This window comes from Protobothrops mucrosquamatus, unplaced genomic scaffold, assembly GCF_001527695.2.
Source record: "Protobothrops mucrosquamatus isolate PMUCROS unplaced genomic scaffold, P.Mucros_1.0 scaffold154, whole genome shotgun sequence".
Lineage (NCBI taxonomy): Eukaryota > Metazoa > Chordata > Lepidosauria > Squamata > Viperidae > Protobothrops > Protobothrops mucrosquamatus.
Window position 1 is genome coordinate 959,345 of NW_015386518.1, and position 23,527 is coordinate 982,871.

Genomic DNA, 23,527 nt, shown 5'->3' on the forward strand with positions numbered 1-23,527 from the left:
AAAACATTGATCAGAGGCAGACCCAAACTTATGAGGCTAGCTCAAGAGAAGGTGAAGACCAAAGAAGAACTTCTTCCTATGACTCTGGTACAAGACAGATCAACCAGAGGAGAACCCCAACATATGAGGTTGACCCTAAAGATGATCAACGACCCAAGAGAATGCCATCACATGATTCTGTTTACCACAGGTGGACCCCCACACAAACTGACCTAGCAGAAGATGATCAGAAACCCACCAACCCATATGAAGTTGACCCAAGGGATGGTGAGCAACAGAGAAGAGTGCAGTCCTCTGTCCCTAATTTCAGGGGTACTGAAGTAACCCAACATAACATGGGGAACAGCTTTCAGCCCCGTGAAGCCGCCTCTCTTTCCAACCAAACAGCTGACCGTGAATTTGATCTGCTGAGGGACCAACGGCCACCAGAGAGTGGTGAATCTCAACCATCAAGGAAGCCTGGACAATCTAAGGCAGAAGAAAGCCTGGTGAGTCCACACACACCCCAGCAGCAGCAGGCCACAAGAGAGAGCCAACGTTTGTCTGGACCAGAACTGAGAGGTCCCCAAAGAAGGTGGCTACCACACCATCAAACTGAGGCCCGAGAAGAAGAAGTTGGAGTCAACCAAACCCAACGAAAGGCCGGTTCACCTGTAAGCAACAGAGCTCTCTCCCAACCAAGTGAGCGACAGGTCCCTGAGATCCAAGCTGAAGGTCAGTCTGAATTATCTCTGGCTGGAGAGGGAGACAAAGCTGAGGGACCTGCTGCTCTTGACCAGCAGCAAGTCCACCGTGAAGGAGAAGCTCCTCAACCTGAAACAGAGGAAGTGGAGGAAGATGATGGAAGTGGCTCATGGGCCCAGGAATCTCAGCCACCTTTGGAGGACGATGCCCAACAAGCCTTCCCGGAGAAGCCAAGCACTTCTCTGGTGGAGAGCAAACCGTGCGTGATTTGTAACCCGCTGTATGAGTATCTGTTGGCCCAGAAGAAGCAGGAGCAGCCCTAGAAGTTGGGATGAAGATGCCCGCTTGAAGTACTCTATGCTTCCACGTCTTCCTGCAGGTGTTCTTTGATCCTGTCGAGTTTTATTCTAATCAGTTAATCAGCTCTAATCAATTAATCAGCCCTTTCGGTCCACGGCGATACGCAGCAAAGGCTATTATGGGTAACTGATCCCTTCCCTTGTGGACGTATCCATGGAAATGTAAACCTAGGTGAGAAAAAGGAAATGGGTCTTCCAATCAGCTCCTCTAATCAGCCCTTTTGCTCTTCTGTGAATCTGAAACGCCTTCCAAACTCCCCAGGAGGTTACAAGATGAGAAAAGGGTACCCCAAATTCTACCTCGAGTGATCAAGAAGCAAATGAGGGTCTCGGTGGAGGAAGACCCCCAACCCCTTGGTGTCCGTAGGCATCTTTCTTCTACTATCAATAAATTCCTTCTGATTGAATCCATCAATTCTTCCTCTTCCTTCCCTTTCTTTCGTCCGCTGGGGTTAGCGGTGTTTCCTTACTTATTTGTTTTTTTGTTGTTTTTTTTTGTTTAAAGTGGGGTGATTCCTCTGCTGGCCACCAGGGGGAGGGGCAGAGCGCAGAAAGCAGCCAGGGTTGGAGAGGGTTAAATATCTGGGGAAATGCTGGTTCAAGAACGGATGAGAGCTTTCTATAAAAAAAAATAATTCAGTTCAAGTTGGAGCTTGCAATAAGGAAAGTTGAAACAGAACCGCAAGAATGCAACTGGGAGGTTGCGTCTTTCACACAGCACTGCAATTGTGTTCCTCTACACAATTGCTACAGGCTATGTTTAACCCCCCCACCCCATCCTTTTGGTTGCTAGGGAACACTTAATCCAGAGCTTTTTGTTAGCACCCAACCATGCAATTCTTTTTAAAAAAAAAAAAATTAAAATCTCCGCTGGACTTTTTCCAGTTTGCAAGCGAGCGGAAAGAAGTCAGCTTATCTTCAGAAAAAAATTCCTCTTAAAAGAAATCTCTCTTTTCTAAAAAAAATAAATAAATTGTTATATATATTTATTTATTAAATATATTGACTGCCCATCTTACCACAAGGTAACTCTGGTCGGTTTGCAATATTAAAAAGATGAAATAATAAAAAAAGATTTTAAAAGATTTTTTTTGGGGGGGGGATGTCTGTTTTTAGAAACGCCAAGGCTCTAGTCCTCATGGTTCTGGGGAAAGCCTCTAGGTGTGTTCTAGAAGAGAAGAAGACGTGATAGTTGGCAGGCGGCATGTGGCAAAGTTAGCGCCCACCCCTTGGCACAAAGCAACGGAAAAAAATTGTCTGTCTCCAGCTTTTTTTTTTTTTTTTCCCTGTACTTTTTCTCAGAGTTTACTCAGAGGAGGTTGGGCTTGTGAGTGACTCACTCCTCTGTGGCCCCTTTGCACAACGGAAAATTAAAGCTCTGCAGAAAACTGGTTTCCGGTTATTTTTCCAGCACTGTATGGAGTAGGAAATTTGGGAAAGAAACTTGATCATAAAGCCGGTTGCGTTTGCTTCGGTTTGTGTGAATGCCGAAAACTGAATTCTGGAAATACTCAAGTCTGTTTCTCCCCACCTCTTTTACAAATTCTATTCTATTCTATTCTATTCTTTTTTCTATTCTACTCTACTCTACTCTACTCTACTCTGTTCTATTCTATTCTATTCTATTCTATTCTATTCTATTCTATTCTTTTTTCTATTCTACTCTATTCTATTCTATTCTATTCTATTCTATTCTATTCTATTCTATTCTATTCTATTCTTCTAATTTCTATTTCTATTTCTATTACCAGCTGGAAAGCCTTCAAAGCTGACAGCCAGCTGATTCTGAGCAGCTGGGAAAAGCTCAACCAGTTGGTTCCCCGCCTGCTTGCTGGTGATTTCTGCAAAACTCAGAAAGAGAGAACGGGCCTGAGTGAGTTAAACAGAGAAGATGAAAAACCAACTTCCCTTTGAGCACATTCCAGAGTGAATGAAATAAGGTGGGGCGGGCGCCTTGTTCGCCTGAGTGTGTGTGTGTGTGTGTGTAGCCAAAATTGCTCAACGGGAAGACAGGCGGGGGAAGAGACAGGCGTTGGCTCAGCCGGGGAGGGGCTTTCACCACTCCGGTCCCCAACCAGCTCACCAGCAACAGCCAACTTTTCCACTCTGCCCGGCCAGTTGCCGACCACAGTTATGGTAAGCGCACCCTGGCCCCGGAGGATGCCTCTGAAGCATGCCGAGCCAGAAAGAGGCGGCGGGGGGGGGTTTCCTTCTCCATTTGCAATGGGGGGAGGGAGGGAAAAAAAACAGAGCCAGGGAAAACTGGCTGGAAAAGAGGGGGGGGAAGGACACCGTGGGAAGAAGGAGAAATGGACAGCAGCTGGAATGACCCCCCAAAAGTTGACCGGATCCAACTTCATTCTCCCTTTGGACAGTTCCAGACTTTTCATCCTGGATGGGGGATTCCAGTTCCCCTGCTGCACAGATCCCCAAGTGGGTGGGGATGATGGGAGGTGGAGTGCTGGGCTTGCCAAGACGTTGGGGAGGGGTCTCCATCATCAGCCCGGAGAGCTGAGAAGAGTCCACCGTCATCAGCCTCCCCCCCCCCTCTCTCTCTCTCTCTTTCTCTTTCTCTCTTTCTCTCTTTATCTCAGTCCAAAACGTGGTCAGGGGTTTTCACCAGAATATGTCTTTCTTTCTTTTCTTTTTCCTGGGGATAGAAAAATTGGGGGTCTTTTTGCCTTGGCTGCTTTGCTCAAAAGAGCAAAGCGTAGCGAGCGGTCAAATCTTTGCCGCTTTGGGTTGTGGTTTCCGTTTTTGTTGCCGGGTTGGCCACGGAAAGGGTGTGGCTGTGCCGGTGGACAATCTTTTCTCTCATTCCTCAAAATGGCTCAAGGTTCCTTCTGCAAAAAGCTCGGGGGGGGGGGGAGAGTAAAGTTCCACAGGGGAAGGCTTAGGCAGAAGGCAAATCCTTACCGGTTGGATTTCGGCCTGCCGCACGAGGGTTGGAGGCCTACAAGCACCGCCAAGGAGAAAAACAGCTCTTCAGTTTGAGCTGTGGGACGGGTTGGGATTAGACAGATGGGGAGTCTCCCAGCTGAGTTGCCTTCCCATAAGACCCTTGACGGATTTCTGCCTAGGGACCCTTAGAGACCCCCACCCACTCCAGGTCTCTAAAAGTTTATTTTCTGCTTGCTAAGTGTGGATTGCAAAAGATGCAATCCACTGCACTTTGGGGAGTGGTTCGTTTGGAAATTATCATCAGTAAAAAGATTTCAAAATATCTTGGCTGATTTTTTTGCAAAGTCAGCTTGTTAGATGTAGGATATAAGGCTTACTGGGGCAGAAGCAGGACAGAACTAACAGAGTTACACCAAGACGTCCCAAATCTTGAGTTACAAAATGGTTTTTTGCAGGTAAATATATTGGTGAACTACTCTGGACATGATTCATTAGTATTTTTTTAAAAAAAAGAAAACGTATTTGGGCTGTTTCCACCCTATGCTGAAACTTGACCAGGTTAAAACCTGGATGGGAGCCAATCTACCATCTGCTAATCCAACATGAGTTTGTTGTAATTTTGTGTGTGCTAACAGAATAACAGAGTCGGAAGGGACCCTGGAGGTCGTCTAGTCCAACCCCCTGCTCAAATAGGAGTGTGTCTCCTCCAAAGTTGCCAACTTGTGTGTGTATGTGTGCACCCGTTGCCAAATGTGTTATATCTATTTTTTTTTTTAAAAAAACAGAGTTTTTTCTTGAGCCAAGAATTGACGTCTTTCCTATTGGACGGTTTTGTCTTTCCAAGCAAAAACTAAGTTCCAGAAAATGCCACTAGAGGGCAACGAGCAAGTTTTGATCTGCAAATGAAAGAACAGCCTCTGGGCATGGGCAGAGTGCCCTCGCTGAATTGGCTGTTGGGATATTAATGGGAGTGCCTCTCCTCTCCTGAGCTTATCCTGAATTTCCTCACCTGGGGATGGGGGGGGGAATTTATTTGAAAGACCCTCTTTAAAACTTAAAAGCAACTGCGGCAGGAGGCAGGCAAACTGAATTAGCTCTGAAATTAATCCAAACGTAATTAGCTCTGAAATTAATCCATGTTCCAGGCCGCTGTTTCTCAACCTTGGCCGCTGGAAGGTGGGTGGACTTCAACTCCCAGAATTCCCCAGCCAGTCTTCCAAAGGCCAAGGTTAAAAAAATTACTGTTCTAGGCTTCTTTCCGTGAAGTGCATCACTGCGACCTGTGCAGAAGCGAAAGGGGCGGCTTGAAAAATGCACCTTTTTCTCACTTCTGCAGTCGTCCAGGTATACCGCGGGCCCCACCGAAACCGAACGTTGCATCGAATCGCTGCTGGCGGTCTTCCAGCGCTATGCCGGGAGGGATTCAAACGCCAAGACTCTCTCCAAGAAGGAATTCAGGACCTTCATGGACACAGAGCTGGCCTCCTTCACAAAGGTGGGATTTATTGTTTATGCGCCTCTTTGATATCTACCTGGGAAACAGAATTCAATTTAGGCATCCGCGGTGGATGTGGGCTCCCCCCTGGTGGTGGGATGTAGAATTGCAAACCCGGCTAGGCACCAATGCTAGCTCAGGGGTAGGCAACCTTGGCTCTTAATTGAAGTCCACGAGTCATAAAAGAGCCAAGGTTGCCTACCCCTGAGCTAGCTGGTGTTTTTATTCTACTGTTATGGAAACCAGGCAAAGGAAAGGTTCAATCAACGACTTCAAAGTAAATAAAAAAAATCCTGAGATAACAGAATAACACAGCTGGAAGGGACCGTGGAGGTCTTCTAGTCCAGCCCCCTGCTGAAGCAGGGGAGCGTATACCTTTCTGAACAAATGATTGTCCAATCTCTTCTTAAAAACCTCCAATGATGGAGCAGTCACAATTTCCAGAGACAAGTCATTCCACTGGTTAATTGATTTGGGATTATAGAGTCACAGAATAACAGAGCTGGAAGGGACCGTGGAGATCTTCTAGTCCAACCCCCTGCTCAAGCAGGAGACCCTATTCCATTTCAGACAAGTGGCTGTCCAATCTCGTCTTAAAAACCTCCAGTGATGGAGCACCCACAACTTCCACTAGTTAATTGATTTGGGATTATAGAATCACAGAATAACAGAGCTGGAAGGGACCGTGGAGATCTTCTAGTCCAACTCCGTGCTCAAGCAAGAAACCCTGTACCTTTTCAGGCAAATGGCTGTCCAGTCTCTTCTTTAAAAACTCCAGTGATGGAGCACCCTCAACCTCTGAAGGCAAAGCTGTTCCACTGGTTGATTGTTCTCACTGTTAGGAAGTTTCTCCTTAATTCCAGGTTGCTTCTTTCCTTGATTAGTTTCCATCAGTTGTTTCTTGTCCTGCCTTCTGGTGCTTTGGAAAATAAGTTGACCCCCCTTCTTCTTTGGGGCAGCCCTTCAAACACTGGAATACTGCTATCATGTTCCCCCCCCCCAGTCCTTTTTTTCTCTAGACTGGCCATACCCAAATCCTGCAACCGTTCTTCCTATATTTTAGTCTCCAGGCCTTTTATCATCCTAGTTGCCCTTCTCTGCACTTTTTCCAAAATCTCAGCCTCTTTTTTGTAACGTGATGACCAAAACTGGATGGAGGATTCCAGATGTGGCCTTACTAAGCTTTTTATGAAGTTTTTGTCTCCCTTATCTTTCAAGAAATCCATTTTTGGAGGAGGAGGTCCAAAAAGGCCCAGCTGATCTTCCGTGTGATCTTTTTTTTTTAACCCTTTGCAGAACCAGAAAGATCCGGCCGTCATTGACCGTATGATGAAGAAGCTGGACATGAACTGCGATGGGCAGGTGGATTTTTCCGAGTTCTTGAACCTCATCGGAGGCCTGGCCCAGGCCTGCCATGAGCACGTGGCTTCCGCGCCCGGCGGCGAGGCCCCCAAGAGACCGTGACAGCATCCGGGAGATTTCAAACCTCATCCTCCAAATCATTCCAAAATCAGGGAAGGCTGTGCAACGTCCTTTACTTTTTTTAAAAAAAATATCTGAATAAAATCGAGAATTAAAGCAGATTTCTGTTTGTGCATAAAGGAGCAGAGCTGCGCCGGTCCGACGGAGTCACGTATGAGCAGGACAGGGAAAGTTAGCCTTGGGGGAAAGGAATCGCTCAGGAGCGCCCCATCTGAACCCCTGACTCCAAGGTGCTTTGGGTTTTTTTAAAAATAAGGCTGCTAGTCCTCTGTGTCTGGGGCATGAGCAGGGCAACACGGCACAGCTAGGATTCTACCTGTCAGGGCAGGGTGAGAAGTGACACTCAGGCCTTTAAGACACCTAACCTGGCTGGGTTTTATTGGATTCGTTTATGATCTGTTTATAAATCTTACCTTTATGCATCTTAAGTCAAGGTAGCTGTGTTTCTTTATTTCACACTGTCTGATGGGACACCTCGCAAGATGTAGACTCTTCTGCTAAAGGAAAAATCGGGCATCTTTTCCAGCAGTAAATCTTTTCTAAATACAGGTAGTCCTCGACTTTACGACCACAAGGGAGCCCAGAATTTCTGTTGCTCAGTGAGACATTTCTTAAGTGGTTAAGGGATTACCTGGACTGTATTCACTGCAAGATCGGCATTAAAAAAAAATAAAAATCTAATATATGCCTTCCTAAAGGGGCCATACCAGGTTGAACCACTAGAGGGCAGGACATACATAAATGTCAGATATATATATATATAATTTATGTCCTCTAAAGTGCATTTTGAACCCAGGAAAAACACACCCAGATACATAACCGGATCTCCGACATTCCCTACAAAGAATTCCGTTTCGGCTACTTGTCACCAGCGGTGAATAACGGCCGAAGGTTGGCAGGCCCCGATTGTAACACATTAGGACAATCAGCCAGTGTGTTACGTTCCCGAGCTTTGATTGCAATCTTTCATATATATTTTTTTCCCTTCTCTCGCTTCCTTACCGACACCCATTCGTGCTGGAAAGAAATATTCAACCCTTTTTCCCATTGCTTCTTCCCGCCTCCTGGATTTTTCCTCGTCCTTCTGGGGGCAAAGGGCTTTGAGACGTGCTTCCCTTGTGCTCACTTCCCATAGTGGTACAGTCCTTCCAGAAAACAGGGGGCTATAACCGGGTGAGGCTGCACCTAACTTGGTTCATTGATTGACAGGTACACGGAAGTTATTCTAGATCCACCCAGGAGGGGAATATTCACAAATATTTGCCTTCCAAGGCGACACGGTTTTAGGCTTCCGCCATCTCCAAGCAATTCGAAATCTCCATTGCACAACTCAGCCTTGACACATCACACAAATTAGTCAACCTGTTTGCATCACACTTCTCCCTCAACGATACAACCAGCTGGGATTACACACACACACACACACACACACACACAAACCCTCCCCTCCCCCAAGATTCTTTTGCTCTTTTTTTTCCTCTTCCCTCCCCCTCTGGTCTTCTTTTATTGCCGTGCCTCAGATATCGTCTTCTGTTCCAGCGCCCGTATTTGACTGTAAATGCTTTCATAAAGAAACAGAGAGTTGGTGGGAGAGACACCGCAAACTTTTGGGGAGAAATGGAAACTGGGAAATCGGCGGAACAGATTTTATTTATTTTTTCCTGGCTGAAATTATTGCAAGAAAACGATGCCTGTAAAAACAAAACAAAAAAACATTTCAGGGCTTCATCGGAGGGTTTTCCACGGAAGCCGGAAAGAAAGGCGCAGAGATAATAGCTCTGGGATGGAAAAATGCAGATCTTTGCAAAACTGAGTCTGGCAAAGGCGTGGCAGGCCAGGCCAGCTAGCCAGGAACAAACCTCGATGTCTTTGTCGTAAAATGGGGCAAAACCCACTTCACAAATGCCTCACTTAGCTACAGAGTTAAGGCTACTCAACTGAGGACTACTTGTAAATAAATATTTTTTTTTATCACACTTAGTGGCGAGGATTGGAAGTTTGCGAGGTGAACATCCGGAAGAGATCCTAACAGGGAATATTGTCCATTTTTCCAGGACCGTTTCATTCCTGAAAAGTTTCGTGAACTTTTTCGTTACGACAACAACGAGGCAGCTGTAAGATTTCTTGAAAAGCCAGTCAGACAAGCCAAAGGAAGGGGTTTTTTTCTGTTTTTTTTTTTCCTCTCCTCTTTGTTCTGCCCAGGTGGTCTCAGCAAGTAGTCCTGGACTCACAACCACAACCACAGCCCAACGTTTCTGTTGCTAAGACATTTGAGACGTCAAGGGAACCCCGGCAGTTGTTAAGCTAGCCATACAGCTATAAATTAAATCTTAAGTGGTTTTATTTTATTTAATTATCAAATTTATTTGCCCTCCCTCTCGCCCTTCAAGGTGACTCTGAATGGCAAATTAAACAAACCGGCATTCTAGAAAACTAAAAAGAGAAATATTTTTGGGCTGGCTATAATATTAGGAAGTTGGGGGGGTCACCCTTTGAGGGAGACCAGGAACCAAGAACAGACAGGATTAGGGATTTTCCTGCATCCAGGTAATGCAAACTGCATTTGTTAGTAGGGGGTGCCCTGCTAAATGGAATAGAATCGAGTTGAAAGGAACCTCGGAGGTCATCTAGTCCAACCCCCTGCTCAAGCAGGAGACCCTTAACAGAATGATAGAATAACAAGGTTAGAAGGGACCCTCCAGGTCTTCTAGTCCAGGCCCCTGGTCAAGCAGGAGACCCTTACAGAATCATAGAAGAACAGAGTGGGAAGGGACCTCGGAGGTCATCTAGTCCAACCCCCCCGGCTCAGGCAGGAGACCCTATATCATTCTGGATAAATGGCTGCCCAGTTTCTTTTTGAATGCCTCCAGTGACCCACAACTTCTGAAGGCCAGCTGTTTTTTCCTGACCCCGCACCCTTCAAAAAATGCCTCTCCCCCCTTCCTCTAAATGTCTGAGCAGGGTGTGTGCAGGCAACAATACAGAGGGAGCCGCCAGCCAAGAATAACACGTGAGTTTGTATTTGGAGGATGGAATTCAGGAATGCAGAGGAGGACAAACAGGTGGGCAGGGCAGGAAAAGTTAGGGAAAAGAAAACAAAGAATGCAGAACAGTTGTAACCTCTTGATGGGGGAAAGAGAAGAATCCTCTTTTTCCCCTTTATGCCAGTTCCCTTCATTTTATTTTCAAGTTATTTATACCCGTATGAAACATTGGTTTAAATGGGGGTTGAGTCTGGGGCCCAGTTCAGCTTCTGGTAGCAAAGCAAGATAAACCATGATATTCCCATTGGAGCAAGGTCAGCGTTTGGATGGGAAACCAAGAGGAGACTTTTTTTACAAAATGTAAATTCATTTTAATTACATTTTAATTTGTAACTTAGACTCGGAAGCCAACCCAAGGCCATGCCCCCGTCCCCGCGGAGACCGGCCAGGAAAGAACCTCTCTTTTAAGGGTCCGACGCCCAGTTAGACAGAGTTTTGGCGCGTCTCCAAGAGGTTGGTTTCTCGCGCGAGCGTCTGCAGATGTGAGTCCGGCTTCTCCGCCCCCGGCCCGGCCCAGCCCAGCCTAGCCCAGCCCAGCCCAGCGAGAGTTGCGGAGGCGGTGGCCGGCCAGCCTCACTCTGCCTCTGCCAGCCGTTGCTCCAGGCAGCTCGCTCACCGGGTGAGTCTCTCCGCTGCGCCGCGCGTAACGGGGCGCGCGTAAAAGCGCGGCGCGCGTAAAAGCAGGGCGCGCTGCTGTCCCGGGGAGCCCCCCAAAAAGAATCGGCTGTGCCTTCTGGGTCCTGAAACACAGAGTGTGTCTGGGGGGGTAGTGTCTGGGGAGGGGAGGGGGAGGAGGCATGGATAGAGAGGGGTGGGGGACCCCATCTCTGCGTCTTTTTGCAGGAACTTGGGGAGAAGTGGGGAACCGGCGCAGGGCTGGGCGCTGGGGCTCGGAAAAGCCGCATTTCTGGCTCAAGGTGTGGCCCTCGGCGGGGGGGGCACTGCGTACATGTGTGCCCGGCTGTCCTGATGAAACACCCTCCCGATGAGGGGGGGGTCCGCCTTGTGCCCAACGCTGCCAACGGATTTGGAGTGGGGTGGGGTGTTTTTGAAAGGCGTTTTTCTTTGGGGGGACGGGAGGGGGGATGAATGCCACCCTGTGTTGGGCAAGCGGCAGTGCTCTCGCGCGCCTCCCCCCCCCCCAATACATTGGCCAACTGCCGGAGGCGAAATCCTGCAGAGGCGTCTGTTTGTAGAAAGGCCCTTAAGAACAGGATTTGGACATCGCCTCTTAAGTTTTAACTTTTTCGGCCTCCCCGGGATCGGTTCCAGGGGGAGCTCTCCCTGAGTTGCAGAGGAGGTGTGCAATAGACAAGATGCTAGTCCGCAGTGTTCCTAAGGGGAACAGAAGCGCCAGGTTTTCACCGAGGTGAACCCCTACCCACCCACCCCAACTGCGCTTTTGAGGCTCCAATGATGAAGTTCAATTATGAATTTCTCCTCTGCATTGGGCCCCTCCCTACCCCAACGTTTTACGTTGCAAGGGACTTAAATTCCTCTTCCTCTTTTTTTTTTTTTTTGCTGGTTGAATTTGGGTGTGGCGTGGTGGTGGTGGGTGGGGGAAGGTATTTTGGGGCTGAAAACGCTGCTTTTTTTTCTTCCCAAAACATCTTCCTTGGGACCTTCCCTGCTGCAACAATTTTAGCTTCTGGATTTTTTTTATTTTTATTTTTAATCCGCTTGCCCAGTTTTCCAAAGTTGTTAATAGCAAGGTTTGGGGAATTGGAGGATGGCCTGAGTTTCGGGGTGGGTATAGGCTGATTTTGAAGTTCTTGCTGTGATCTGATGGAAGGAAGGGGAAGGGGAAGGGGAAGGGGGGGCTCACCCAGAGGTGGCTGGTAAAACTGTCAAGTTGAAAGCTTTTGGGTGGGGGGGGAAAGAGCAGGAAACAGCAGGTGAATTGCAGCCAACAGATGGGCGAAACCAGATCGAACGGTGTGAACGCCAGGGTGTTTCTCTCTTCAGACTTTCCTATGACCCACATAAAATGGCTCAAGGCCAGATCAGTCAGCTGAGAGGCTCCCTCCATCTGGGATGACCCAGCCCTGTCCCCCCCTCCCCATTTTAGAAAAACGGGTTGGGTGGGGCTTGGAAGACCTCAGAAAGTGACTCTGTGTCGCATTTTCTTTGGCAAGGGTGGTTTTTTTGGCTCTGGGGGGGGGCTGAGAGGCCCCAGACTTAAAAGCCAGCTGAAACTGCTTCTGGGAGCCAGCCTGCAGTTTTCCTTGGGGCTTCTGCAGAGGTAGACTGCCTCTGGGCGTGGAGGTTCCATCTGGGGTTGCCACGCCTGGCTTAGATCCGGGCTCCTGCTTTCCTTGGAGGTTCTCAAGAGGTAGACTGCTGCTGTGCGTGGAAGCTCCATCTTGCCACGCCTTGCTGGATCCAGGCTCCAGTTTTACTTGGGGTTTCTTAGGGGTAGACTGTCACACTGTACGGAGGTTCCACCCAAATTCCAGACTTAAAAGCGAGCTGAAACGGCTTCTCCGAGCCAGCCTAGAGTTTTCCTTGGGGATTCCTCAAGGTAGACTGCCTCTAGGTATGGAGGTTCCACCTTAGGTTGCCACGCCTTGCTAGATCAAGCTGCTACTTTCCCTGTTCGCCTTGCAGCTGGCTTCCCCAATTGAGGGCTGTAAGGTAGACTGCACCTGTTCACGGAGACACCCCTGAACTGTCCAACTTGGGCAGAGGTGGTCCAGGAATTTTATTTCCACTCTGTGCTCTTTCAGAAGCCATTTGAGCTCATGGCTTAGGGCAGCATCTGGTGGCCATGAGTTCCCCCCAACCAGCTGAAAATCCCACCATAGGCTTAATATTGTTTGGGAACCCCTCACCCTAGACTACAAGTAGAAAACAGAAACATTAAATTTCATTTATACTATACCCTCCTTTCTGCAGCCATGCCAAAAACAAATTGCTGGATTAAGTTTTGACACTTTTCTAGAATTCGCCCCATGCCGGGGTTAGACTGGGTGACCTCTAAGGTGCCTTCCAAGGCCGATTCAGGGTGGAATCTACCTGGGACAGAAATCAGCAGGGGCACCAAACCTCACCAACTGGTCTTTGAAAATGGGACAGTCCCTAAAAACCAACAAGACTCAGTGGGTGCCAATAAAAGAGAATATTTAGCTGAATATTATGCATGCTTGGTTGGTATGCATGACCTTCAGCTGGAAAATGTCGAAAAGCTAGGAATATTTCTTCGGCGAGGCAGAGATCTTGGCGCCTGGTCTCTGACAAACAATCCTGGAGTCTTTTAGGATCAATAACACCCCATTCAACCCAAAGATAATAATCAGCAGCAGTTTTGCAGGCCGCTGGTTTGAGATAATTCATTGGGGGGGGGAAACCCCGGGTTTAGCTGCTGAATTCAGCTGCTCGGACAGACCGCCCAGCCCCAGATCTATTTATTTATTTATAATGTTGCCTTCGATGTTTGCATGACTGCCCCTATTCAGCCAATTGATCCTCTGGAGGCTCACAGACCCGCAAAATGATTAGCTGCATTAATAAAGCCCCCAGCTTTGGGAGCAGTCTACCTTCCCAGTTTCTGGGAAGGCTCAGAAGAGGGAAAGTTGCTTTCTCTCCATCCAGTTTGTGAGAATCCTGACGTCCCAGCACGTTATTTTTGCAAAAATAGGGCATGCCTGTAGTTTGTAAATAAACATAAATAGGAATCTTGGCTTGCAAGATCCATCTATCTATCTATCTATCTATCTATCTATCTATCTATCTATCTATCTATCTATCTATCTATCTATCTATCTATCTATCTATCTATCACTTTTCAGAGCAAGCAACAAAATTTCATTTTTAATGTGTGCTAATGTGCCCAAGGTAAAAAATGTCAATAAAGGTTGTCTGCCTATCTGTCTATCCTTTTTCTCCATCTCTATTATTTTTCTTCCTTCCTTCCCTGTTTCTATTTTTCTTTTTCTTTCCTTCCTTCCTTCCTTCCCTCCCTCATTTCTTTCTCTCTTGCTGTTTCTTTCTTTCTCTGTGTTTCTCTCTTTCTCTCCCTCTCTTCACTCTTCTTTCTCTCTTTCTCTCCCTCTCTTCACTCTTCTTTCTTCTCTTTCTCTCTTCTTTCTTTCTCTCACTTAGCTCTTCTCTCTCTCTCTCTCTCTCTTCTCTTCTCTTTCTCCTAGCTCTTTCTCTGTCTCCTCTGTCTCTTTTCCCCCTCCCAAATGCTTGGGCTTCACAAGATGTCCTTGGAGAGGCTTGAAGGCTGGCTGTTTAGAAATACTGCCCGCTCTGTCTCCAGGGCTTGGCTAGAATGCATGTCTGGCAAGGCAGACTTCTGAGTTTCTGGGTAGGAAACCGCCACGCCCAGCCCTCTGAAGCTCGGAAAAAACGTCACTGTTGGCCAAAAGAGACTCCATTACAATCCCATCGGGTGGATGTCATGAAGGAGGTGGAGAAACCACCGAATTCGCTTGCCCAAGAGATGTAAACCATGAGCCTCTTCCCTTCTCTCTCTCTTTCTCTCCCCTTGCAAAGTTCCAAGGCCTAATTTTAATTCTCGGTACCTTTTTAAGAGCTCTCTACCACCCAAGGCAGAGTGATTGGCTGTGCTTTGCAAAAAAAAGGGCATAGATGTATTCGCTAGGATATAAAAACGGGGGGGGGGGGTGAAAATATCAATTATAACAAACAGGAGAGTCTGGATGTTAGGCTTTTGGGATGTAACTGGTTGCGTAGTCCAGAGGCAAATTTAAATTGGGGGGGGGGGTGTACACACACGTATTGCATGAATGCTCCCTCCCCAGATTTAAATATCTACCAATATTTAGCTTATTTAAGTATCTACCAATATCTAGCTTCTTTAAATATCTATCAACATTATCTAGCTTATATTTAAATATCTACCAATATCTAGCTTATATTTAAATATCTACCAATATCTAGCTTATATTTAAATATCTATCAATATCTAGCTTATATTTAAATATCTACCAATATCTAGCTTATATTTAAATATCTATCAATATCTAGCTTATATTTAAATATCTATCAATATCTAGCTTATATTTAAATATCTACCAATATCTAGCTTATATTTAAATATCTATCAATATCTAGCTTATATTTAAATATCTACCAATATCTAGCTTATATTTAAATATCTATCAATATCTAGCTTATATTTAAATATCTACCAATATCTTATATTTAAATATCTATCAATATCTAGCTTATATTTAAATATCTACCAATATCTTATATTTAAATATCTACCAATATCTAGCTTATTTAAATATCTACCAATATCTAGCTTATATTTAAATATCTACCAATATCTAGCTTATATTTAAATATCTACCAATATCTAGCTTATATAAATATCTACCAAGATCTAGCTTATATTTAAATATCTACCAAGATCTAGCCTAATATCTACCAAGATCTAGCTTATTTAAATATCTACCAATATCTAGCTTATTTTTTCCCCCATGAAATGTTGGTTTTCTCAGGTGTCAAGATTAAGATTTTAGTGCCTTAGTACGGGCCTCATTTAATCAAAGATTGTTAGCCAGAGGGATCTCCCAAAACAGGGGAAGGATGGTCCTGAAGCTGATGTACAAGGAGAGATTTAAAATAACCAAGTGGCTAGTCCCTAAGAGAGGAGCAAGGCTTGGGGCTTTAGGGCCGGCCGCGTTCAGCAGTGAGAAATGTACCAGAGGGGAACTAAAAATAATAATAATAATAATAATAATAATAATAATAATAATAATAATAATAATAATAATAATAATAATAATAATAATAAAAGCAAAACAGCCTCCTTCTGCTTTTTTAATCTCCATGGTGAGGAACGGGTGCTTTGTGAGATATATAATGTTATTTTTATTTTATTTTTTACCGCACTTCTCCCTCCCTTTGGTGCAAAAGGCTTGAGTTCATTCAATAAAAGAGCAGCTCCGAGGGCTGAAAAATACTAACGGAGTTGGGGACACACCCAAGGGCTGGCAAGACAATAACTGCTGGGATTGCAGCAGAGGCACCGTGCCCAAGTTACTAAAGCTTTGCTTACTCATTGCAGCAACCAAGGGGGGGCACCTCCCTCCTCGCCCTTTCAAAGCCAACTTCCAACCAGAAAGGCCAACCCTAAATTCTTGGTTGTGTTACTAGCAAGCAGTGAGTCACTGGGAGAAAGAGCGGCTGAGGTAATTCCCAACCAAGGCTTGTACTCTGCTCATGCCTGGATCAGCCTCCCGGAGGGATGAGAGACGACGTGTGTCTGCAATTAGTCATCTGGTTGTGGGGTGTGTGTGTGTGTGCATGTGTGTGTGTGGGCTGCGGCAGATGGCCTTTATCAAGAGGGGCAGAGTCAGAAGGAGATTTGTGCAGCATAAAAGTTGGACTTTCTCCTGTCTGGAAGGGCCTCGCCAGCTTGGAAAAGGGTGGATTCAATTCAGAATAGAGCTGGAAGGGACCTCGGAGGTCCTCTAGTCCAGCCCCCTGCTCAAGCCAGAGAAGGTACGCCATTTCAGACAGATGACTTTCTACTCTCTTCTCGAAAACCTCCGGTGACCCCCTTGAGCGCTTCTCGAACAAATCTAAGGATGGAGGGATCCCTCCTGCGGACGTCCTCGGCTTACGACCAAAATTTACGTTGCTAAGCGAGACATTGGTTAAGTGGATTCGGCCCCATGGACCACGGTGCAGTTTGTTAACTCAGGAACCCGGTTGTTAAGTGAATCTGGCTTCCCACATTGGCTTTGTCGGAAGGTCGCAAAGGGGGATTGCGACCGTTGTAAATACGAGTCGGTGGCCAAGCCTCATGAATTTTGATCACGGGACCACGGGGAGGCTGTGACGGCTGTTACGTGTGAAAACTGGTCTTCGGTGACTTTTTTCAGCGCCGGCATAACTTCGGACGCTAAATGAACCGTCGTAAAGTCGAGGACTACCCCTCAGGGTTCGGTTAGGGCTCCTGGGAGTTGCAAACACTCAGAGCTGTGGCCCACGGAGGGCCTTGCGTTCCAGACAAGATCCAGAAGGGGGAGAAATGACCCACCAGCCTTCTCTTTTTTCACCCCCCCTCCCTTCCTTAGATTCGGTTTTTCCCCTGAGACCCCCGCCAAGATGCCCTCCCAGCTGGAGCACGCCATGGAGACGGTCATGCTCACCTTCCACAAATTTGCCGGCGACAAGAACTACTTAGCCAAAGAGGACCTGCGGCTGCTGATGGAAAAAGAGGTCCCCGGGTACATGGAGGTGAGTGAGGAGAAGGGATGTGGGGGGTGGTGTCCTCCAAAGACCCCTCTCTGGGGAAGGAGTTGCCCCCTGTGAAAGGAAACCCCCCCCTTTAAGACAACCTTTCTCCTCCTCCTTTTCCTCCTCCTCCTCTGTTGTAACCCTCTCCTTGTTGTCTTCTCCACCGTCGTCAACGATAATCTCTTTGTCCTCCTCTTCCTCGTCTTCTCCACTGTAATCATCTCCTTATCTTCTTCCTCTGTCTTGGTCATTGGTTTCATCTTCCTTTTCATTGTGTTCTCCATCGTGTTCATCGCATCTTGTCATAATCTCCATCATGATCGTTGTCTCTTTCTCCATCGCAATCATCTCAACGTCTCCTCCTCCACCTTCTCCGTCATGATCCTCACATCTTCTCCTCATCTCCTGTCGTGATCGTCCTCTCCTCTTCTCCTTCTCCACCATGACCATCTCTTCAACCTCCTCATCTTCTCTTTCTCCATCATAATCATCCCATCCTCCTTCTCTATCACGATCATCTCATCTTCTCATGACCATCTCAACCTCATCTTCTCCTCTTCCTCCTCCATCATAATCATCCCATCCTCTTTCTCCATCACATCATCACCTCATCCTCCATCTTCTCATCTCCTTCTAAATCATGACCATCTCTTCAACCTCCTCCTCTTCTTCTCCATCACAATCATCTCCCATCTCCTTATCTCCTTCATCATGACCATCTCCCCAACTTCCTCATTTTCTCCTCCTACTTCCCCATCATAATCCTCTCATCCTCCATCACGGTCATCTCCCCATCCTCTGTCTCCTCATCTCCTCCTTCTCCATCGTGACCATCTCCTCCTCCCTCCTCCCTCCTCCCTTGTTTCAAACCCATCTCTAGAATCAGAAGGACCCCATGGCCATCGACCGGATCATGAAGAACCTGGAGGAATGCCGGGACGGCAAAATCGGCTTCGAGGGCTTCCTGTCCCTCTTTGCCGGCTTGACCAACGGCTGCAACGAGTATTACGTCAAGAAAATGAAGCCGACGGGGAAGAGGTTCTGAATGGGGCAGACCCAGCTGGCTCTTCCCAAGCACTGACGGCGCGTTTTGGCCCACGGAGAGCTTCAACGGTGCCCGCCTCGCCTGCCCGCTTCCCCATCCAAAGCCAGCTCCTTCCGCTTCAGAGTGGCACACGTTGTCCCAGGCCTGACCACCCGAGCTGACCACGTACAGGAGAAACTAACCCCGAATCAAAATCGTGAAAAACGCACACGGACCACCTTGTTTGCGCCCAAAAAATACGCTTCCGTTTGCCCTTACGCTGTGTCCTAGGCTCAGAAATAAATATCTCTTTTTTTTGTGTGTGTGTTGGTGTGCCTGTTCTTTTATTGTTAACTGGGAATAAAACTCCAATAACTGTACAGGCGAAACTCCTCAATTTAGGACGGGTTGCTTAGTGGCCGTTCAAAGGTAACCAGTATTTGCTTGAGAAAGAGGTTGGGAAGTAGGGGGTGGGGAGGAAGGTGGAGTGGTTGAGTGTTAGTGGGAGGAAGGTGGTAGGTGAAAGAGGGGGAAGCAGAGAGGGGGCAGCCGGGACTATCCGTAAAGTATCTTTTCTTTTGCGTACTGATATCCTGTATTCATATGCATCAAGTTTATGTTTATATTTTGTTATATTTGAAAATAATAAAATTTTAAAAGGGAAAAAAAAAAAAAAAAAAGGTAACCAGTATTGTAACAATGCTCTGGCATCAAACCCTGATTGTGTGTCTCATGCTAGGTAGTTTCAAACATGGATGAGCGGGAGAAAACGGAAGCTCCCTACTCTGCAAAATAATTTTGGGAAAGGTGCCTGGATCAGAATCATTTTGATGGCGAGATTTGATTTATAATCATAATAATTTTATATAATGATTTGATTTATTTTTAATGGAGAAACTTTCAAAATAAGTATCTTTTATTTTCCATGGGGATAAATAAATGGCTTAGGAAGCCAACCCTGTGCTCTGTTTTTGTCTCCAGTATTTGAGCTAATGAGGGTTTGGGGCCTCTGAGCGTGTGCAAAGGGCTCCAGCCTGAGCAAGAAGCATTTTTTTTTTTTGCTCTGCAAAGGGATGGGGATGGGCCCACCCAGGCGGCGATTGACACTCCCCTGAGCCAATCAGAGAAGCCGCTTGGATACGTAAGTGCCCGGATGAGTCAGGCATGAAGGTTTGATGAGCAACGTTGGAGCGTGGCTCGTCACGCCACGCTAGATTGGCGCTCAGGTTGTCCAATGGGAGGGGAGCGGCGCTTGTGAGCTGAGATGTCATTGGAGTGGCGCGTTGTTGGGCCGGACTGGCACTTCTAAGGCCAAGGGAGGAGGAACTGAGGAGGCGGGGCAGCGCCTGATTGGATAGGCCGCCTTGACTGACAGTCCCTCGGAGCCAAAGAAGGCCTGGGCGGGAGCGGGCGATTTCAAAACTGACACGGGGGGGGCAAACGAGACACGGTCAAGTTTTCTTCGGCGCGAGAACGCCGCGTGGCCACGCCCCTCGCGTGACGTCAGGAGCCGGCGCCGCCGCCGCCTCCTGCTCATTCTGCTCTCGGGAGGCGAGGGCGACGGAGGTGAGTCGCGCGCGGGGTGGCTGAGGGGGGGTCGGAGTTCAAAGGTCACGCCGCGAGGAACGACGGCCCTGCGAGGTCGGCCTTCCCAACTGAGGGGCTCATTTAAATAATCCTTATTTTGCTGCCTTCGGTCGCTGATAAACGGGCCCGACCCTTGAATGAGGCAGGGATCCCCGGGATGCTATGGGCTGCCTTTAAAAAAAAAGGAAATTCTGGTTGCATTTAACCGGGCACGAGTAGAAAAGATGCAACAGTCATAATGGGAGAGTATTTGCAGCTATGTATGCATATATATATATATACGTATACATATATTTCGGGAACCACAAACTGTGAGACCACCAGGAGGTTGTTAAAACCATTAAAAAGCTTTAATAAAATTTAAAAACACCTAGCTTTCGCCGGCTGCCTGCCAGCATCATCAGGGTGGTTTAACAGTCGGTGGGATGGCTACTTATAGGAGTGGTGCCTTTTGCACCCGACTCCTAGACCTCGTAATTGGGCCCAACCCAATTGTTTTTAAATTTTATTAAAACCTTTTTAATGGTTTTAACAACCTCCTGGTGGTCTCACAGTTTGTGGTTCCCGAAATGAATTTACCCAGGAGTCAACTTTCAGTTTTTAGAATTTTAAGCAATGTATACATATATACATATATATATGTATACGTTTTTCAAAATTTGGATTGCTAACAAAGAATTAATTATATATATATATATATATATATATATATATATATATATATATATATATATATATGTATATAAATTAAATATAGATACGGAATGTATACAATGATGTATAGGGCATATATATTGTGTTTGTAATTAGATAGATATATAGATAGGTATACCAATATATATATATATATGTGTGTGTGTGTGTGTGGTAATTTGTTTGCGGACAGACCACTCTGGTTGATGCACCTTGGTTTTTTTTAATTGCTATATTACAGTTAAAGCTTGAAATAGTTATTCTAGCCTCCCATTCAACTCTTTAACTCAACAAAAAAGAAATTCGAATGTGTGTGTGTATATATGTGTGTGTGTGTTTGTGTATATTTGCCAACCTCAAATTATATATGTGTGTGTGTGTATATATGTATGTATATGTCTGTGTATATGTGTATATATTTTTGTGTGTATATGTGTGTATATTTTTGTGTGTATTTGCCAACCTGAAATTGTATGTATGTGTGTACACACATACACACACACACACACAGAGAGAGAGAGAGAGAGAGAGTATGTATAGGAAATCAGGAAACTGTGTATATGCAATAATAAAATCTAGACGTCGGCCCTTCAAAAGGTTGCAGGGATCGTATTTTTAATGTTATTATTAGTGTGTGTGTGTATATCTAATCTCTATCTATCTATCTAATCTATCTATCTAATCTTTTCTGTTGGGTGGAGCACCCGGTCTACCAAATGTAAATCAATATAAATATAACAAGGGGACACCGGAAAAGTGCTGAAGGTCAAACCCAGCTGGCAATAGTTATGCCCTCCCAGCACTGCTGCTTGCTCAATTGCTGAGGAGGCTGCTCGACCTTCACCAAATACCCTCTGCCATTTTGGCTTAGGACAGGCCTCCCCTCCCCAAAACACTGCTGTGGCCCAGATAGATGAGCTTACAGTTCCCCATCAGCTCACAAACACTGCATCTGGCCTATGGGCTGGGGAAGATGGCAGGTGGAGTCCGTGACAACCCAGAAGCGGGGTGGGGGGAGGCAGTGAAGTTGAGAGGGGAGACAGGTCTCCTTCTAGCAACCAGATTAAAGCTGGATCCCGGGATAGTTGTGCTCAAACTGTTACCCACATTCTTTTGACAGAAGTAGCGCTGACATTTTCCTCTGTGGCGTTGTGGTTCCCTGCGGAGGAAGCGCTGAATTTTGCTGCCAAGGAGTGGATCGCACAAGCCATGCTGCGAAACTGGGCCAGGCTGTGGAGGGGTCTCCCTTGCTCCGTGACCCTTAGAAATGGGACGCAGGACACAGTTTCCCCCATGGGGGTCCTCCACCATTTCTCCCACAAGGTACAGGGAGATTCAGGAGTAAGTATCAAAAGAATTGGCATTCCGTCCATCCATCTTTTTCTTAACCAACCCGGAAAACATTTGCTCTTTTTTTTTTCTTTTTTTTTTTAGTTTCGGGTAATAACTTTGATTTGTGGTGCATGATAAACGCTGTCGCTTGTGGCACACTTTACTGCTCATCTGCATCATGGCTTGTTTCCACTGGCTCTAGCGTAACGCCTCAGGCTGGCTTTCATAGCTTCTAAACCAGGGGTGGGCCACTCCGGCCCCTTAATGACCTGTGGACTTCAACTCCCAGAGTTCCTGAGCCAGAATTCCGGGCTGGCTCGGGAATTCTGGGAGTTGAAGTCCACAGGTCGTTAAGGGGCCAGAGTGGCCCACCCCTGTTCTAAGCCATGTTTGGTGGGTGACACAAACCGATACCTCTTTTCCAAATGATCAGAGCCAGGTGAGCTTCAGAACTTTGAGGCCTGTTTTAAGTGGTTAGGTGTAAGTTCCCCGGGCCACTGTTTTCCCCTCTGCGGTTAGTTGACTAACAAGCCATGTTGGGGGTTGGACTAGAAGACCTCCAAGGTCCCCACCTTATTGTTCCATGTTCTAATGTCCACTTTCTGTTTCCAGGCTTGGCTATACGCAATAGAGAAAAGTAAAGATCGTGCTGTCCCCAATCCTAGCTGGAGCCAGGAAATGATGGAGCAGTTCAACCGATACATGGAGATGACGAAAGATGGAAGCTGGCAAAAGTTACCCTCTTATAGTAGTGTATCTGATCATCTTTCAGGCAAGCTTCTGCCTGCCTGCCACATTTCAACCTCTGCTTCCATCAGAAACAGGGCTAAAGTTTTGGTGACCCTGGAACATAATCCTAAATTCAATCATTCTGAAATTATGGGTAGCCACAAAAAAAAAAAAAAAAAGGTGGTTGGGTGTTCCTGTAATCAATCAGTCTGACACGATCTGCCTGGTTGAGCTGAAGGAGTTAATTGTGGCAGATTTACACCATCTCCCTTCCCTTTTGAAAGGGAGAGCAAAGAGCAGCCTGGCCTAACCCAGATTATTTGGTCTCTCCCCGCCTCACCCTCCAAATTTTACTCCCCATGTTCCCTTCAGCCGGCCTCTCAGCCCCGTAAATTTTAAAAATGGGTGGCTAGGTTTAGTTCTCTTTCCTTTCCCCTCTCTGTAAATCTTTAATCCGCCCCTGTGCAGGACTTTACTGAGAGGAATTTGTGGCAGGCGAACGGCAGCTTCGTTTCTCTGAGCTATCCCCCCCCCCAAAAAATGGCACATTTAGCCTTTGACACACGGCCGTTCGTTTAGTGACCGTCTGAAGTTAAAACTGGATTGAAAAAAGTGACTTCAACGGTTTTTCACACCTGCGACCGCTGTAGCATCTCCAGGGCCACGCGATATCAAAATTCAGACGCTTGGCAACTGACCCCTATTTACGACGGTCGCAGTGTCCCGGGGTCCCGTGATCCCCCTTTGGTGACCTTCCCGTCAACGTGGGAAGCCAGTTTCACTTAACCACCGGGTTACTAATTTAACAAACTGCGGGGATTCCCTGACCAACTGGCGAGAGAGGTCACTAAACGGGGCAACATTGACTTAATAACTGCCTCTCTTAGCAGTCGAAAGTTCGGGGTGGGTTCTGGTTGAAAATCCCGAGGATTAGCTCCGTATAGTTTCTTGGGGGGTGGGTGGGATCTAACTCTGACTG

General features: G+C 46.6%; 3 protein-coding genes across 3 annotated transcripts in view; all 3 read left to right on the forward strand.

The window, feature by feature from the left end:
* Positions 1 to 3,032: 3,032 nt before the first annotated feature.
* S100A11 (S100 calcium binding protein A11) lies at positions 3,033 to 7,022 on the forward strand. The gene is made up of 3 exons (XM_015813375.1): positions 3,033 to 3,179; positions 5,281 to 5,439; positions 6,736 to 7,022. Exons 1-3 carry the CDS (start codon positions 3,177 to 3,179, stop codon positions 6,901 to 6,903), a joined length of 330 nt encoding a protein of 109 aa, XP_015668861.1. The 5' UTR covers positions 3,033 to 3,176; the 3' UTR covers positions 6,904 to 7,022.
* Positions 7,023 to 10,512: 3,490 nt separating this feature from the next.
* On the forward strand, positions 10,513 to 18,422 carry S100A10 (S100 calcium binding protein A10). Its single transcript, XM_015813376.1, has 3 exons — positions 10,513 to 10,584; positions 17,021 to 17,183; positions 18,064 to 18,422. Exons 2-3 carry the CDS (start codon positions 17,052 to 17,054, stop codon positions 18,226 to 18,228), a joined length of 297 nt encoding a protein of 98 aa, XP_015668862.1. The 5' UTR covers positions 10,513 to 10,584; positions 17,021 to 17,051; the 3' UTR covers positions 18,229 to 18,422.
* A 3,330-nt stretch (positions 18,423 to 21,752) lies between these two features.
* Positions 21,753 to 23,527, forward strand: part of LOC107285192 (acyl-coenzyme A thioesterase THEM4-like) — a 2,888-nt gene continuing 1,113 nt past the window's right edge. The window contains exons 1-3 of the mRNA XM_029283623.1: positions 21,753 to 21,828; positions 22,432 to 22,591; positions 22,921 to 22,936. Of these exons, the coding sequence (XP_029139456.1) occupies positions 21,781 to 21,828; positions 22,432 to 22,591; positions 22,921 to 22,936 (224 nt within the window). The 5' untranslated portion in view covers positions 21,753 to 21,780. The remainder of the gene's footprint in view (positions 21,829 to 22,431; positions 22,592 to 22,920; positions 22,937 to 23,527) is intronic.